At 42.0% G+C, this 17543-nt stretch overlaps 1 protein-coding gene across 2 annotated transcripts in view; it reads left to right on the forward strand.

Moving 5' to 3' along the window:
* Positions 1 to 17543, forward strand: part of HEMK1 (HemK methyltransferase family member 1) — a 48609-nt gene that overhangs the window by 475 nt on the left and 30591 nt on the right. The window contains exons 1-4 of one of the 2 annotated variants that reach the window (XM_066615117.1): positions 874 to 972; positions 5592 to 6062; positions 7759 to 7850; positions 12126 to 12219. In XM_066615117.1, coding sequence (XP_066471214.1) covers positions 5802 to 6062; positions 7759 to 7850; positions 12126 to 12219 — 447 coding nt within the window. In that variant the 5' untranslated portion in view covers positions 874 to 972; positions 5592 to 5801. Of the gene's footprint in view, positions 1 to 873; positions 973 to 5591; positions 6063 to 7758; positions 7851 to 12125; positions 12220 to 17543 lie in introns of those variants that run through there. The other variant, XM_066615118.1, reaches the window with a different exon arrangement.

The raw sequence follows: 17543 nt of genomic DNA on the forward strand, positions 1-17543 counted from the left end.
ACAACTTGTCAGTGCCATAGGAGAAAAGGCCGTGTCTACTTTTAATATTTTTTACAGGCCTGATTCTTATGATTTGCTGCTGCTCTATGCTCTTTTTTACCTATTTTTTGTCTGACTACTGTTTTTATGATATCTGTTAATATGTTTTTATTTGTTTTAAACTATGTTTTTAATCTGTTTTAACCTGTTGTAAGGCGCCTTGAGTCCCTTCGGGAGAAAGGTGGGGTAAAAATAAAGTTGTTATTATTATTATTATTATTACTACTACTACTCCTCCTCCTCCTCAGGAGTGAATGCTTCATGGCACTTACTCCCATGTAGTGTGTGCGTTGGACGGCAGCATGAATACGAAGCTCTGTTGTGGGTATTTGTCAATGTTCTTTTAAAAAAAAAGAACAAAAGAAACTTGTGGCTCTTGGAAGCTGGCACTCTGCACAGGCCTAGGAGCACCATGTCAGGCTTTTTTAAAAGCCTCCCAGCAGTGACAGCAGTCGCTGGCTCCATTCACCCAAATCCAAAGCGTTTCCGTTCTCTCGCCCTTTCACAACACTGTCGAGGGTGGTTGGAGAGCGGGCGACAGGCAGGTTTCTCATTTAAAAACAACAGCACTTCCAGAAATTGGAATGGCTGAAATTCTGGTGCTTGCAACCGCTGGGAGCCAGAGCATGGTGGGTGCTGCAGAAGAACCCCGTGCTCTTCCACCCTCCCTTGTGTGCAGATCGGGGTTTCTCAGCCATGTGGCGGCTGGAGCGACGCTCGGAGCCGCTGTGATCTCCTCGGGCTTCCGCGCGGGGTCGCCCCCGCCCCGCTCACGGCACTGAAGGAGGCTTCCAGGGCGCTGGTGCGCGCGCCACTCCAGTCCCTGCAGCCGCGCCCGGAAGTGCTCTACGGGAGAGCCTCGGCTGCCAGCTTCGCCTGCTGCGGCCCCGGAGGAAGTGCTCGCGGTGGGCTGGCCCCTTTGGGAGCTCTCAGGTAAGAGCTCGCACTCACGGCTACCCTTCTTCTGGCTGAGCTCCTCTGCTCGCCAGGAAGCCACTGTACACGTGTACACACACACAATATACATACACGCATACAGACATTATACACACGCTACATAAATACACACATGCAGACACAATGTATATATATACATGCACACACTATACATATATGCACACATACAGACACAATATATATATACACACACAATATAGATACACACAATATATACATAGGCACTTTATACATATGCACACATAGTATAAATACACTATCTATACAGGCACACAGACGCTACATATATACACACAGACACTATATAGATACATTCACTATACACACACACTTTATATGCACATACATTCACTCTTTCTCTAGAAATAGGAAACTGTTCTCAAGTCCAACTTCGTTTACATTTTATTTGGTATTTCTTGCCATGCCTTTGTGTCTGTCTTCTGTTGTTTTGTTCACAAGTTCCTCCTGACAAGTGCATTGGTTGGGTGGCATACCCTGTGTGAGGACAGTAACAAGAGGGAAGTTAACAGTGGAAAATGATCCTTTTAAAAAAAAATGACACCAATCAGCAAATGAATAAAGCCCTTTTTAAGAAGAAATTTCTCTTTCTGCTAGTGATTCCTTGGTCCTGATTCCCACAGGAGACGTGACAGTGTCTTCCACTCCATGTTTTCTTCAAAAAAAGAGGATTGTGACCATGGTGGGCAAATGTATGCCAGTATCCTGGAATCCTGTCCTCTTCCAAGTTCTTATAACTTTGATTTCTTGCTTTGATCAGACATGACAACAGGACAAAAGAAGTCAGGTGTATGTACATTAGGAGGAGCAATAACTGTATTATGTTGTCATCTTTTATTGTCTCTTGTTATCTGGTGTGCTCCCTGGGGCATTTGGTGGGCTGCTGTGAGATACAGGAAGCTGGACTAGATGGGCCTATGGCCTGATCCAGTGGGGCTGTTCTTATGTTCTTATATATGTTTTCGAATTACTGGGAAAGGGGGCTATGGGGCAAAGTTGGATTCATATCGATTCTGAAAGAAAAGCTTTTTTAAAATGCAAAACAAAATGCCTGCATTCATGTAACTCAGACTTCATGTGTCTTCTTTTCTTCCACTCTTTATTTCTAGCGCTATCCATTACCATGTTGTTGTTTTTTCTTTTTAAATAGTAATAACCTATTAAAGAGAGAGGGACCTGGCCACTTACAGCTAGGTCAGTCTGACATACTGACATACAGTCTAACACGTATTGGAATACAGTACCATGAAATGTTTAAAGGAATGTTTTCTAGCCAGGTCACTATAAAATTTGCCAAATAGTAGACTTACAGTGAGCTAACTTGTCTAGCTCTAACCAGGCTAGCACTGATGGCATTAGCACACACACTTTTGCAAATGTTCCATAAAGCATGTTGCAGCATAAGAAGAGCCCTGCTAGATCAGGTCTAGGGCCTTTCTAGTCCAGCTCCCTGTATCTCACAGCGGCCCATCACCAGATGCCGCAGGGAGCACACACGATACTTACATCTCACTGGCACTTCCCTGCATCTAGCATTCTATTTACACTCTCATCCCCCAGTGAAGACACCAGATTGCAATTAGGTTTAACTTGTGCTATTTTATTAAACACAATGACCAATTTTTAATGCATGAAACCTACTGAATATACCTTCCTCACCAGTCTGGGGTAGGGGAAAAAACTGCCATCCATGGCAATTCGGATGACAGAAGAAAATTCCTACCCACTCATAATTAGTGACCAGCTAATCTCAGATTGTACATACTCATCATGGTTTGTAGAATGTAAAGGAGTTTTCCTCCAGAAATCTGTCCAATACCATTTTAAAGGCATCTAAGCTGGATACCATAACCACATACAATGGCAAGGAATTCCACAGACTAATTATACACTGGGTAAAGAAATGTTTTCTTTTGTCTGTCCTAACTTTCCCAACACTTAATTTTAGTGGATGTTCCCTGGTTCTGGTGTTGTGTGTGAGAGAAAAGAGCATCCCTCTATCCACTCTGTCATTCCCCTGCATAATTATATATATCTCAATCATGTCCCACCACAGGCACCTCTTTTCTAGGCTGAAGAGCCTCAAGTGTTGCAGCCTTTCCTTGTAAGGGAGATGCCCCAGCCTGGTAATCATTTTGGTAGCTCTCTTCTGCATCTTTTCTACGTAGTTCCACTATATCCTTTTTAAGATGTGGGGGCCAGAACTGAACAGAATGCTCTCGGTGTGGCCATATCATCGATTTGTACAATGGCATTATAATATTAGCTATTTTATTCTCAAACCCCTTTTTAATGCTCCGTAGAGTGGAATTGGCCTTCTTCACTGCTGCCACATATTGAGTTGACGCTTTCATAGAGTTATCGGCACCCCAAGAACTCTCTCTTCTGAGCATTCATAGACAGCTCAGACCCCATTAGCCTATATGGGGTGATCATGGTGCCTGTGGGAAGTCCTGCACTGGCCTGTCACCATAAGTGCAGGGCCTGTGCCTGACGGAGCAGGTAAATCCTGCGCCAAGGGGCAGGAGAGGGCAGAGAGTGGGGCAGATCGGGCCCAGGAGGCATGTGGGATTGGAAATCTGGCTCTCATCATATCCTCCTTCCTGGGCCTACTTCCCCAACACAAGTCTGCTCAGACTTGTACCAGTGATTTTGCTGGTGCAGGTCCAAGTAGCCCCATAGTGGCTGCTTGGCCGTACCCTGGGGGAAAGGGAAAAATGTCCCCTTACCTTGGGATACAGCAGAGGCCATTCTGGCATCACAGCACAGAAAAGTTCGTAGGTTTGGGCTGCCCCTCAGGCAGAATAACTGTAATCCATATCCATTTAAGTAATTTTGTTGTTATTCTTAAGAGTATTTATATACCGCTTTTCAAACAAAACAATTCACAAAGTGGATTACAGATTTTATGTAGTGTATTTGTTGGAACTTGCTTCCCTGCCTAAATAGTTCCAAGCTACAAGTCACTTCACAAACTGCAAAATTCCAACACATAAGGCAATTCTGAAGTGGCTTCTGCATGTAGACCAGTGGTTCTCAAACTTTTAATACCAGAACACACTTTTTAGAATGACCATCTGTCTGGGATCCTCTGGAAGTGATGTCATTAACCTGGAAGTGATGTCATGGCCAGAAGTGACATCATCAAGCAGAAAGTGCTTTCATGAGAATGCAGCAATTGCTGAAATGTGCCATTTTCCCTAGTTAGGTGGGATGTAAATAATTAAATAAAATAATTATAAATAATTACATTAAAGTAAAACAAATTATTAAATAAGGAAAGATGAGATGGGGAAGCCAGCCCTGTTCCACCAAGTGAATTCTCTCTGTAGCCTGCCTGCGATAATCTCAAGCTCCCCCCCTCCCCAAAAAAATCAGTAAGATTTTCAGCCCTACCCAGAGACCAGTTCAAATTCTTATATTAAAACCAATTCAGTGTGATTTGGGCCAAAATCAAATTTAAATCCAACATGGTTTTTTGTTTGGGCTGAATTGAGATTCAAAGCTTCTCTCTAAACAGAATAAAAACTCTAGAATGTTTAGGAGAGAAAATGAGGCTCTACTGTAGGGGTGGTGGTGTTGAGGAATCTGGAAAAGATAGCAACCTTTCTAATCAGGCAGTGGTTCCCAAACCTTTTAGCACTAGAACCCTCTTTTTAAACTTACCACACCATCAGGACCCACCTAGCTTTACTAGAAAAGAAAAAAGTCTTATCAGCTCAAGCATCTTTTTTACTGTACTGTGGGGAGGGGAACTGCCTTCTGGGCCAGTTGTTGAGCACCATGTTCATCAGATTGGGACCATTCTGGTAGCCTTGCATTCCCCTTTGCATGACCTTCCACAGGAGCCAAGGCACATTTGCTTACTTGTAAGTAAATGCAACCGTGTAGCTCAGTTTTGCTTTCCATAGGGCTCAATATATGCATCATCTTGGAAGATGGGACTTCATTCTTGGGTGTTTTTGGGGGGCTGTTTTTATCAGATTGGGACCATTCTGGTGGCATTGGATTCCTCTCAGCCTGCCCTTTGCAATGGGCAGGCGTGGCGGTCTCCTTGTTGGTAAATGTGTGGTGTGGCTCAGTTTCTCTTTCCACAGGGCTCAATGCACTTCCTAGTCTGCTATCAGCTTGTCAGTTTCACAACCTTTGTGATTCACCAACAATCAGGTTGCAACACACAGTCTGAGAAATCCTGATGCAAATAATCAGCAATCATCCACATTATGTGGGTGTTTTTTTGTGTGTTTTTTTTGCAGAGTGTGTTGGGAAGCTACTGTGACTACATGTGACCTTGTGTCACATTTATGATGAACATGACGATGTAAATACAGACTGTGTTGAATTAACACAGAAAATGAGTTGTTGCCTGGAATGTTGTGAGGAAACAAGTCTGGGTAGTTTCAATTATGCTTAACTTGCTTGTAAATATTCTTGGAAGTACAGTTGTAGGAAGGGAAACGTGTTCTATGTTCTCTATAGGCAGTGTTTATAATGAAATTTTTCTTCTCTTTCATTCTAACCTGTGTTGGAAGTGAGATTTTTTCACATCTGAGAGGATTGCCTTTGACTCTTTCTAGGTTTCTGTAGGATGAGTGAATTGCCTGAGTGCTGAGCAAAGACAAGGGGCATCTGAAGTCTTCTGCTGACAGTCTGCTATATGAGCAATTATGAGGTTTGAGTGTTCTGCAGTGATTTTCAACCAGCACTCTTGATAGAGGTTTTTAGTATACCATGATGAACCAGAGAAGAATCTGCTCTTATCATTGATGTTGTAATCTTCTGGAGGCATGAAGGTTCTTACCAGCCTTTTGTACAGGAAACTTTTGTATTTATTTCCTCACCATGGACCTTTTGGAATGCATCCTGCCAGAGACTCCATCCAAAGTCCTTGCCACAGGCTGCTACGCAACTGTTCTTACTATAAGACGGGTCTGGTTACAGCCTCTGAGCTGGTCAACTACTGGACAGATGTGTTTGAGAAGAATGAGATCCCTGAAGCACAAGCATCGTCCCAATATATTGTTTCCCATGTCCTGGGAGCAAAAACAGTTAAGTAATGTGTGTGAAATCATGGCAGTTTATACAGAGAGCTAAAATGAATGTCTGAGACCTGTTTCATACCTTTATCTCAAGCCACCACTTTTGTGCTCTTAGCTCCATCACAGATCTCTCTAGAGAGGAAAATATATATACAAGGGCTTTTTTGAGAGGTTGTCATGAGTACGTCTTTAAGAAACTAACAGCTCAATACTATGCATGTCCATTCAGAAGTACCATATATTTGTGAATAAGTTGAGAAATTTAGGACTTAAAATTGTTCCTAAAAACCTGGGTCAACTTATATATGAGAATATATGGAAAATCTGGTCATGAACTTGCTCTTAGAGGAGAGAGAGAGAGAGAGAGAGCCATTACACCCCCATCCACCTTTGTTTTTTGAGCTGCCCAGAGTGCGTTTGCAGCAACACCAGCCTGTGTCGGTTGAGGGAGGGAAGCCTGTATGGAATGGAACATTCCATTCCATTGCAGCAGCATCCAGTTTGGTTACAGCAACACCAACCTGGGTAGTTGGAAGGAAGGAAAAAAGCAAAGCCTGTATGGAATGGAACAGAACAAAATGTTCCGTTCCATTGCAGCAGCATCAAGTAACTCCATGGAGGCAATAACCTCCCCCAAACTTGACTTACCTGCAGGTCATAGGAAATGTGTGGATTTTTGGTTCCAGACTTGCCCTTGACTTAACTACAAGATTGACTTGTACACAGCTGTGTGCAATAAGTGTAACTGAGTGCGGTGGGACTTGCTCCAAACTAAATGTGTATAGGATTGCAGCCTAAAAGAGTCTTCAAAGATGTTGGCTGTTTCTCAGTAGCATCTAAGTATATTTTATTCCATTTGCAGACGCTTACTAGATTGCTGTATCCACTGGATGAAAACTGTCAATTGTTTGCCATAAACTGCAGCTTATCATTCCAGTAAATTAAAATTCATTTTAATGCTCAGCACCATGCCATTTAGCCTTGAAACTATGTAGTGCCCAAATTTGCCTTACTTTTGGGAAACCCAGAATTTTGGCTGTGAAATACTAAAAGGCAGTGAGTGGTTCTCGCACTTTTAGCACCAGGACCCACTTTTTAGAATGAGAACCTGTCAAGATCCACCAGAAGTGATGTCATGACTGGAAGTGACATCATTAAGCAGGAAAATTTTAAACAATTTTGTTAATGGGAAGAATTAGGAGGTTTTCCTTTCAAGGTGTTCATGTGTCTCAGATAAATGTTTCCTGCACTCCTATAGTACTAGAACTTGGGGTCATCCAATCTGATTGATTACTCATAGACTGAGAACCAAAAAGCAGAAGTATTTCATCACACAATATATAACTGATGAAATTCACTACCTTGACTGGTAATGGACATGCTAACTGGACATGATGACTAAACCAAACCTCCACATTCAAAGGCAGTATATATCTGAGTGCCAATTGCTGTGGGGCAGCAGGAGGAGAGAGTTATTGTCTCCATGCCCTTCTTCTGGCAATTACTTGCCAGAAGCATTTGATTGGCTGTTGCAGGAAGCAGAATGCTGGCCTAGATGGGTCTTTGGTCCAGTCTCTCATGACTTTCTTTATGTTCCTACAACTAACAGATACGTGTAGGTAAGCAGACTCAGAAGAAAGTTTTGCTTGTGGGCTAATAACATTTAGGAATATACTGTAAGTGCTTAAATTGGTTTCCTTTTCAGTTCCAGAGCCTGAGTGCCATTAGCAGCTCTACTCCCCTCTCAGCAAAGCAACAGGAACAAGTCCAGCAACTCTGTGAAAAGCGGCTACAAAGGTGGGCACTTGAACTGATAGGTTTCACTTTTTTCAGTACTTTGTATAAAAACAGGAGAACTGTGAGTTTGGTTTAGAGCAGTAGTTTGTACTAGGATGCCTGTGGCTAAAATAATTTATAACTGAAGTCAGAGATTGAGGCCAGTGTTTTAAAAAGTACTGAAGGAGGAGAAGTATACTTAATTTATGGTTTCCTTTAAGGGGAATTAATCCTAATTTTTCTTTTAGAGGGTGCACCTGTTACATACATATCTAATAATAAAAAATGCAAGACCAAATTACTCAACCCAGTAAGTGCTATTGCTGGAGAGAGCTCCTGAGCCATATCTACCATTCTGTAATATAACAGTATGACCTTCCATTTAGCCCTTCAATAAATTATGAACTTTGAAATCCTTTGAAATCCATAGAGTCTGGATGAGAACTTAGCCGGCAGAGAGGTGCAAATGACAAGCAGAACCATTAGACTTACAAGAACGCCATTCAGCAATTAAATGGTTTTAAATAATTGAGGCATTTCCAGCAAAGCATGAACCCTGAGAGATGGAGAAGGGTAATCTTTTGAATATTGAAACATTTATGTACAGTGGCTAGATCATTCAGTGCCATAGGTTTCTTACAACTCAAATTAGAAGTTTAATTAGTAATGAAAGGCATGAAAAATGAAATAATAAGTAATGAAGGAGTCCTAGATTGTCATCAAATTTGTATGAGTTTTAAATTAAAAGGCACAACCGTTCTTTAATTAACTATTTGTAGTCTTGAAACAATTAGGATTCTGAAAAATATGGCTAAGATAGGGTAGTGGAACTGGTTTATCTTGGATGCTTGAGCTTAATTACTTGCTTTCACTTTGGTTGTCGCTTTATGGGAATCTGAGTACTGATGAATCCTTTGGTCAGAACAAATATGTATATTGTAGCTCTGTTTTGTTGTTGTTTTTTTGCTTTAAAACACACGCAAAATACAAGCGAAATGTCTGTTAATATCCCATGTTCTTGACCTCATGGACACTGGCAAAATACTGGAATTTTTGGAATCTGTTGGCTGGTTTATTTTACTTCAGCTCCAGCCAAAAACACAGCCATATAAGCACGAGCTATCTAATCCTCACACCGGTTAAGAAGGGTTTGAAAATGTAGGTTTGTGGCTGCTAAAAGCTTATAAACCAAGGGAACTTGGTCCGGGCTTCCATTGGGGCACTGAACTTCTCTATCACAAACTCTGAGGTTGCAGTTGCACAATTCAAACATCATTGCTTTGAAGATATATGATTTCATCATACTAATGTGTGAGTCTGAGTCACACACTCTGAACCAGCACAACCTCTTAATCTGGATTAATGGCTATGCTTTTGTCATCAAATTTTATAGCAAGACAATTTTGGAAATGGGAAATATGTAGAGGGTCCCAGAGCTTGTGGATAATGCTGTTACTCTTTCTTTCCATAATAAAACTTTGTAGACAGCCATCTTTTAAATGTATTTACAGATTGCTGTCCAACTCTTCCAACAATCTGTCAGAAAAAAACTAATGATATTAATAACACTAAATATAGAACACATTTTGAGAGAAACTATTTAGAGGGCAGTTTATGAGAACTTAAAAATAGAAATGAAAACAATCCAATTAAAATAATAAAAAACAAAAATGTAGAACTACACAAAAGCAAAAAAGAATATTAAACCATTACAATGCTATATAAAATAAAATGCAGTGTTTAAAATATGAATTTTAAAATCTCTGTTCAAATGAGTAGATGGCTATCTACTCATGCTATCTGCTCTGACTCATACATGGAAGAGTAAGTTAGACCTTCAGAACAAATGTCTCATTCTAGATCTTAACTTTGTAATGTAAAACAGAGTAATGTGCAGGAGGTAGAACTGGTCAGGCTGTTGTTCAGGGCGCTGAAAACCAAGTAGTCACCCTGATTGACCAGTTGCTTTTGGACCATCTGATGGGCTTAGGTACGAATTTGGTCCTGGATAGGTGCAGAAAATGCGTTATAGAGTTAGCAGAGGGATTTCTTTTAATACAACAACTTCTCCCATTTAAAGAAAGTGCAAGCTTTTAAGCTTGATCATTTTTTTTAATGTTAAAGAAGAGAGCAGAATAAAAAGACACAAGACACTGGACAGCCTAATCCTGTACTTCCCAGTGCTCAGGGCTGCAGCGGTGGCGAAATGGCACATTTGTAACACTGAGTCCTGTCACGGGCCTGTACAATTGGACCCTGAGTTTATATACATAAGAACATAAGAACAGCCCCACTGGATCAGGCCATAGGCCCATCTTATACCAGTTGATATACCAGTTGATATATTAGGTTTGCGGAGCATTTCAAATATGTAGTGTTTTAATCAAAATGTCTTGCGACGTTGAAGTCTTGTTGAAATGATTTAGCTATCAGGGGATAATCATGTGTATAGTAAAAATGCCAAAGATCTGTAATCTGCACATCTTGCATCTGAATGTGTCTGAAAGCTAAAATCTGAAATCTTGTTGGATTCTTAATCCATGAATGGATCTTAAACTGGGCACAGTGGATCCTTGACTCTTAAGTATGCACATGAATGAGCAAGAGTGGGGGAGAGTGATCCCCTGGTTTCCAAGAGTGAGTGGTCCCCTGGTTTCCAAAATGTGACCTGTTGGGTAAGGCAAAAGTAAAGGCCTGATAGAGAGAATATAACAGCTGCCTGACTTTCCTGCAGCACCATAAACCTGAGAAATAAACTCCTACATAGGGGTGCTGTTGGTAGTGCATCTCCTGCCACACACACACACACACACACACACACACACACACACACACACACTAGCCCACTCCTATCCAACTTTCCAGTGTTGATACAGCTGTGCCATTGGGGCATGCGCTACATCCTGCAATGGGAGCAACATTTGCTTCCTTACCTCAGGACTGCATTGTGGCCGCATCAGTGCTGGATTGTTGGACAGGACTGGCACGTATGAGAGATGAAAGGCAGAGTCCTCGTGTACCTCCTGTCTTTGCATAAATTAAAAACAAAAAGATCTTTCACTAAAGAAAAGAAGCTGATGTTGATACACCAGAGCTATAAGCAGTTTCTGAATCAGAACCTAAAAAGGAAGTGTAACAAAAAGGGAACGCTTGAGTTAGATGGTGATGGTTACTTATTAATCATAGCTTGTGTGGGCTACAGATGAAAGCAGTATCTACCCATAGTTATAAATGTTTGCATTCAGTGAATATAGTTAGGAAAGATCAATATTATACAAATTACAGTATTGCCTTATGCCCTTCATTTAACAGCGCAATCCTACCTTGTGCTGAAACAGGCAGGCCAGGAGGCCTGCACTGTATCCTGGCCAGATTGGGACCAGAAGTGGCTCAACCAGAGGCAAGGAGAAACTCTTCCCCTTACCCCTTGGTAAGCCACCATGGCCCCAATGGGTCTCCTCAGACTTGCATCACTTCCGGAGATGACATATGTCTTAAGAGAGCAGAGTGGCTTCAAGCCACTCCGTGCTGCTCAGGGAACAGGGTTGGGATCTGGCATAACAGCCGGGTCCCAGCCCCGCCTCCCGCCCCTGCCTGCCCACACCCAGGACTGCCCTCTGCCTGCCCTCCCCCAACCTGGAACGCCTCCCTACAGCCTCCTCTCTGCCTCCTCCCCGTCCTCCCCAGACCCCTGCATCAGCTGATCTCAGCCAACACAACCCTCCCTTCCCAAGTCAGCATAGAGGCTGGATGCAGCCTCCTTGGGCCAGTACGCATCTCTGCGCTGGTCTAGCCAACTCTCAAAAGAGGCCAAATGTGCTTTACGGCACATTTGCGACCCTCCTGGGCTGACGCAAGGAACTTGCACCGACCTAGGATGCAGTTAAAATTGCACCCTAAGAGGCTTAACAGTTTGCATTTTACTTGGTGTTTGACCATTTCTGTGGGAAAGTTGGAATTGCTTTTCTGGAGCATCTGGGATGGACTGAATGTCAACTGTTCTCTAGTGATGGAGAAGTGAGTGAAATGAAATATGAAACTCCAGTTCAGAAGTTGGCAGAGCTGTGAATAATCCGATATGATATGGCCATAGTAAACCTTTTAACTCTTCATCAAAGAACATTTGGAAACTGCCAGCACTGAATGTTTTGTCTTTCCCTCCCACTCCACCCTTTGGAGAAGGTACTTCCAGTGCATTTGTATGTGGAGGATGATGGTAAACTGAGTGTGATAACTATAACTTGTATGTAATTGGAGTCCTGACCAGGTTCACTGTGTAACTCTCTCCTGTTCCAGAATGCCTGTTCAATATATTCTTGGTGAGTGGGACTTCCTAGATCTTACACTCAAGATGAAACCGCCAGTCTTCATTCCTCGACCAGAAACAGAGGCAAGTCCATCAGAAGCAAAAAATTTAAGCTCTTCTTAATGTGTGACCTTGCTTTGCACGTACCCACACTTCTCTGTTCTGAGGGAACCACATTATGAGGTCACCAAAAAGAATCCCTTTCTTTTTCCCAAGCTCCCCTTGAAGTGAGTGATCTTTGTTGCCTGATGCATAGAAGTGTGAACTTTCTCTGCTAAACATAAGCACAGAGTTTGTTATTAACTTGGGCAGTTACAAGTTCCAGGTAGAATATGATTAGAAATCAGTTGCTTTTTCTGTTGCTGTGTTAATGCCCAAGTATATTTTCATATAGATCTGATATGTGGAGTTTTTATAGATAAATTTGGGTTCCGTTTGTCTCCCTAAATGAGCTTGAATGGCTTGAATGAGGAGGAAGTGAAAGAAATCTATCGTACTGAGTTTATCTTCTTCAAAAACTTACATGGACAACTGATAAAGAGCTGCCAACCATTTTTTAAAGTAATAAAATGTAGTGATCTGCCTTTTATTCAATCCCGGATGCAACTGAATGTTTGTCCCAATCACTCTCTTATGATAGCTAACAAGAACAATGGATTGGGCCCTATGGAAACAGATCAGCATGTGTGTATTTACGTGTGAGTGAGACTATGCCTCAGTCCACTTCAAAGAGTAGGTTGAGTGGAACAGAATGCCACCAGAATGGTGCCAATCTGATGAACACAAGCCCCAACAAGAAGGAAGGCTCCAAGCTGACAAGGAAATATATTGAGCCTTAGGGAAAGAGAAACTGAGTCACATGTGTGCATTTACTCATGAGTAGGCAAACATGCCTCTGCTCTTTTCAAAGTTCAGGCTAAGGGGAATGCAAGGTCACCATAATGATCCTGATCAGATGAACATGAAGCTCAACAAATGTTCCAGAAGGCGATCCATCCATCCACCATAGTAAAAAGGATAAAAACAGAGGCTTGAGTGACTGGTACAGTGAAACTTTTTTTTTGTCTCGTAAAGTTAGGTAGGTCCTGATAGAGTGTCATTTTAAAAAGTGGTTCCCTGCGCTAAAAGGTTTGGGAACCACTAACCTAGATGCTAACATATGCCACTAGGTGAATTTTTGTTTGCCTCCTGCTGAGGCAAGGTCCTTCCAGTTCTTGGCTCTGATGCCCCTGTGCAATGGTATGGAGAAAAGCCTGCTCAAACCATGCTCATAGCAACTGCATGGATTTAAAGTCAGCTGGCCAGCAGGACATGCATAGGTCAACTTGAGAGACAGATACTTGGGACAAGAATAGAAAAGGATTGAATGTTCAGGCAGCACCCAGTGAGATAATGCTGTATGAATATGTGGCTTCCTGGAACTGCTAACATTGTATTTATGTATAATTTTGTTGCGCAAGTTGAATGATTGACCAGCTCCAAGCTGAACCACCCAGGGTTCATGGTCAATGCAATCAGTGTTTTGTGTTTCAAAACTGGGGACTTTTCTTGTGTGTACTATTCCAGGAATTTCATTTTAACTGTAGATGATGAAAGAAATTGTAATTTCAGAATTAATCTCTAACTTTCAGTCTGCCTAAGAAGCACGTAGCATGTTCTTGCTCCCCAGTGTAATTCTTTGACTCAGTTTTCTGTTGTGAGAGAAGTTTCTCATTAATAGTTGGTGAAAGCTGGCTGTTTGCCACAAACTTCTCTAAAATAATCTTGGCTACTAGATTACCAGAGAGGCTCCATGTTTTGTTCAGTGCCTGCCACAAATCAGGTTCTATATGTATGGCTGGGGAGGAAGGTGGGTAGAGATCTCCATTTACTGAGCAGTGGGGTAGAAGGAGAATTTGAAAAATATATGTTCTGTTTAGGGGCATTCCAAGGACATTTAGAAGTAAACATACTATTTAATGTGGTTTTGTTGAGATAACAAACTCTGTACTTGTTAAACTTACATGGGGCATCTTTCTTCCAGTTGTCCACTTTCTGTTAACTGAAATCATGAGCTCCACAGTGAGATGGCATGCTAACTATCAAGTCAGTATAGGATGGTTTGTGGCCTGCAACCAAGAAGCTAAGAAAACTGGAAAATTTGAGTTTAATTGTAGAGGGATCATTTGATGCAGAATCTAATTAGACTTCTAAACTCCCTTCTTGTCCAATATTTTTTTACTTTGAACACTCTAGGGGCAGCAGCCAAGCTCATTTTCATATTTTCACACCATCTAGCTAATTCACAGTTTGCTGAAAGCCTGTGGCTCAGCTTGGGTTCAGGTTTTCATGTAGCATCTAGTTTATATCTCTTCTCAGATATCTTCAGCGCGTTTCCTGGGCTGCTGGATAAATTTAACAGGAGAAAACAAAGTCAAATGACACTTTTAAAATGTGCATGTCTGAGCTAAATTATACTGAGGTGTTTATTTTATTTCTAGGAATTTTCTCGATGCACTGCAGTACTGCCTGCTGTTTGTGTCTGTGTACTATGCGTAAATAACAGAAAGGGGTCCACCACCAGAGGGCACTCTTGTTTTAAATTGGGAGAGTTGTTTTGACTTCCAGGAATTCTGGCAAGCTTTCCAGTGCCTCTTTCTCTTCCCTCAACATATCCCCATTTGACATTTTTCTTTGTACAGAAATTGAAAAATGTCAGACTTTTATTTTTATTTCTAAAAAGCCCTCCAAACCAAATCTTTTCTTCTAGGAAAGATGTATGCTCACTTCTTGTTCCATTGGTTCAGAGAATCACAGAACATACAAATCCCCTGAAACTTTATGAGACTTTCCAGGGATATGTTTGTACTTTACACCTACAGTGATTCCATAGAAAACTTCCAAAATATGCTGGAGTTTTTCTCTGTAGGATACATTGAATACATAAACATTCTTAAATGCACTCTGACACATTCTCATCCTATCCATTGACTGTTCTCTCATAAACTTCTAATACAGTGAAGTCTTTGGGGACCATGTCAGTCTTAAATGTCGCACCTTCACTACTCTCTCTGACTCTTCTTCTCCAAATGAGTGCTTTTTGGTGGACTTTTCAGGCCTGTATCTCCAAGACCATTGGGTCCCACAGACTGTTAAGGCTTTTACATTCCTGCAGGCATGTTTTATTGCTGTGCTGTTTCTGATTCTGCATTGTAAAAGACCCCATAATGATTAGTTTTCTCAATTTCTTGATCAAATTAGTTTATTTCTTAGGGAGAGTAGAACATCCATTTTTATATTTCATAAAGTTCTAGTAATATTCACATGATCTATGTCTGTTACAGCTGCCAAGAGCTGAGTTTCCTTTTAATACTACAAACCTTTTTTGTAAACGTTATGAGAGTATTCTCTCATTTGTGTTTCATCAAATTGCATCTCAAGGATTTGTAAGCTTTATGTCAACACATGTTATAACCCCAGAGACCTGGGAGGCTTCCCTTTTTCATATGAGTTTTACCCCAGCTAAACTAAGAACCATCTTTCAGACTCAGCTGCATATTCTTCAAGACAGCAAGGTCATTTTGATTCTATATGTGATGTGTCCGTCTGTCCTGATCCCGTCCCGTACCGTCCCCCAAATAACAAAAGAACATACCTTGCTGCTTTTGAGAAGCTAAGTGGGAGATCTTTTATTTTCAGAATGGAGAAAATGCCCAGTCTAATGATAAGGTGAATGAAATCAGAAGAAATACTAGGCCCAAGTTCATGCTACATTGGCCCATGAGCAGCAGAGAAAGGGGCATGATGAAATAGTTAATGACATATGGTGGAGTGTGTTTTGGCATTTAACAGTATTATCTAGATAAGAGCAGAAGGTTTTGTTTTGTTTGCCTTTTTAAAAAAAATACTGCATTATCACATTTAGCTGGAATCTGTCAATAAATTAGTCAGCAAAAACAACCTTTTAATATCTGTTCTCCCACACTGCCCATAAATGGCTTGTAAAAATTTCCAAATGCTTTGCCAGATGGTTTCAGAATTATCACTGGCTCTGCTGAGTCTCTGCAAGTCATTGACCGTAATGTCTGGAGCAAGGCTGGTAGTTTGTATAGATAATGTTTCTTGTAGAAACTCCCAGAGTAGACATTCTAGAGAAACTGTTCTCCATGTTGGAAACTTTCTTCTTCTAGGAACATGTCTTCTGGTGAAGGCCTCTGCTATGTTTGTGGAGCAAAGGGATACATTGCCTTCATCATTCTCTCTGTTACATTTTATTTTAAGTAATCTATGCCAAGTTCACATATTAAAACACAGTAAGTACTATAAGTGTTTTTAAAAACAAGATAGTAAAATAGGCTGAGCAGGAGCAACAGTCAACAAAACAGAGTGAAAAGCAGAACTCAGCTAAAATTCCATTAAAAGGCTTGGAGAATAAAAAGATCTTGCTTAACCTGGTGGTGAAAGGACAGCCAGGGATGCCTCTCTCCTGATCTTTCTGGGAGGACATTCCATAGACAGGGACCACCACTCAGTGATTACCATGTACCTGATTTCTAAAGACAAAGGCACCTAAAAAAGGCCTCTGGTTGGCAACCTTCAGTCTCGAAAGACTATGGTATAAGCCTACAGCACCCTGTATTCCCAAGCGGTCTCCCATCCAAGTACTAACCGGACCTGACCCTGCTTAGCTTCCGAGATCAGACAAGATTGGGTAACTGCTGGTGTTAAAGACTAGGCAAGTTCATATTTATCTATTTATCCATCCATTTTATCCACCTTTCATCCAAAGGTCTCAAGGCAGGTAACATAAAAATTAAGAATGCAATAGAACAGAAAACCAACTGTCTAACTCAGGGCTTTTCAAACTGGGGTGTCGCGACGCCCCAGCCTGTGGGCCCTGGCCTCTGCCCCCTTAAGGGGTGGGGGCAGCCTTGAGGCAGGGAGGGGGCAGCGGCATGATCCCCAGGATTGTGCTGCTCAGGGGGCTGCAGGGGCTTGGGTGCACTTACCCAAGCCTCCTGCAGCCTCCCGGGGGTGCGGGGAGCCCGGTGCAATCTTCAGCAGGGCTCCCTGCAGCAGCAAAAGTGAAAGTGGAGCGATCGCGCTCCGCTAAAGCCGAAATGGAGTGCGAGCGCTCCACTTTCACTTTCACTGCTGCGGGGAGCCTGCTAAAGATCGCACCAGGCTCCCCGCACCCCCTGGAGGCTGCAGGAGGCTTGGGTAAGTGCACCCAAGCCCCTGCAGCCCCCTGAGCGGCGTGATCCTGGGGATCACACCGCTGCCTTCCCCCCACCCCCACTGCCTCCCCCTGCCCCCGAAAGTACTTATAGTGGCTCAAATTCTCCATGAGAGTTTGAAAACCATTGGTTGAACTAATTAGGCAGTAAAGTCAAAGAAACCCACTTAACTACAGCACCACATTAACCACC

The sequence above is a fragment of the Tiliqua scincoides genome, chromosome 2, assembly GCF_035046505.1.
Source record: "Tiliqua scincoides isolate rTilSci1 chromosome 2, rTilSci1.hap2, whole genome shotgun sequence".
Lineage (NCBI taxonomy): Eukaryota > Metazoa > Chordata > Lepidosauria > Squamata > Scincidae > Tiliqua > Tiliqua scincoides.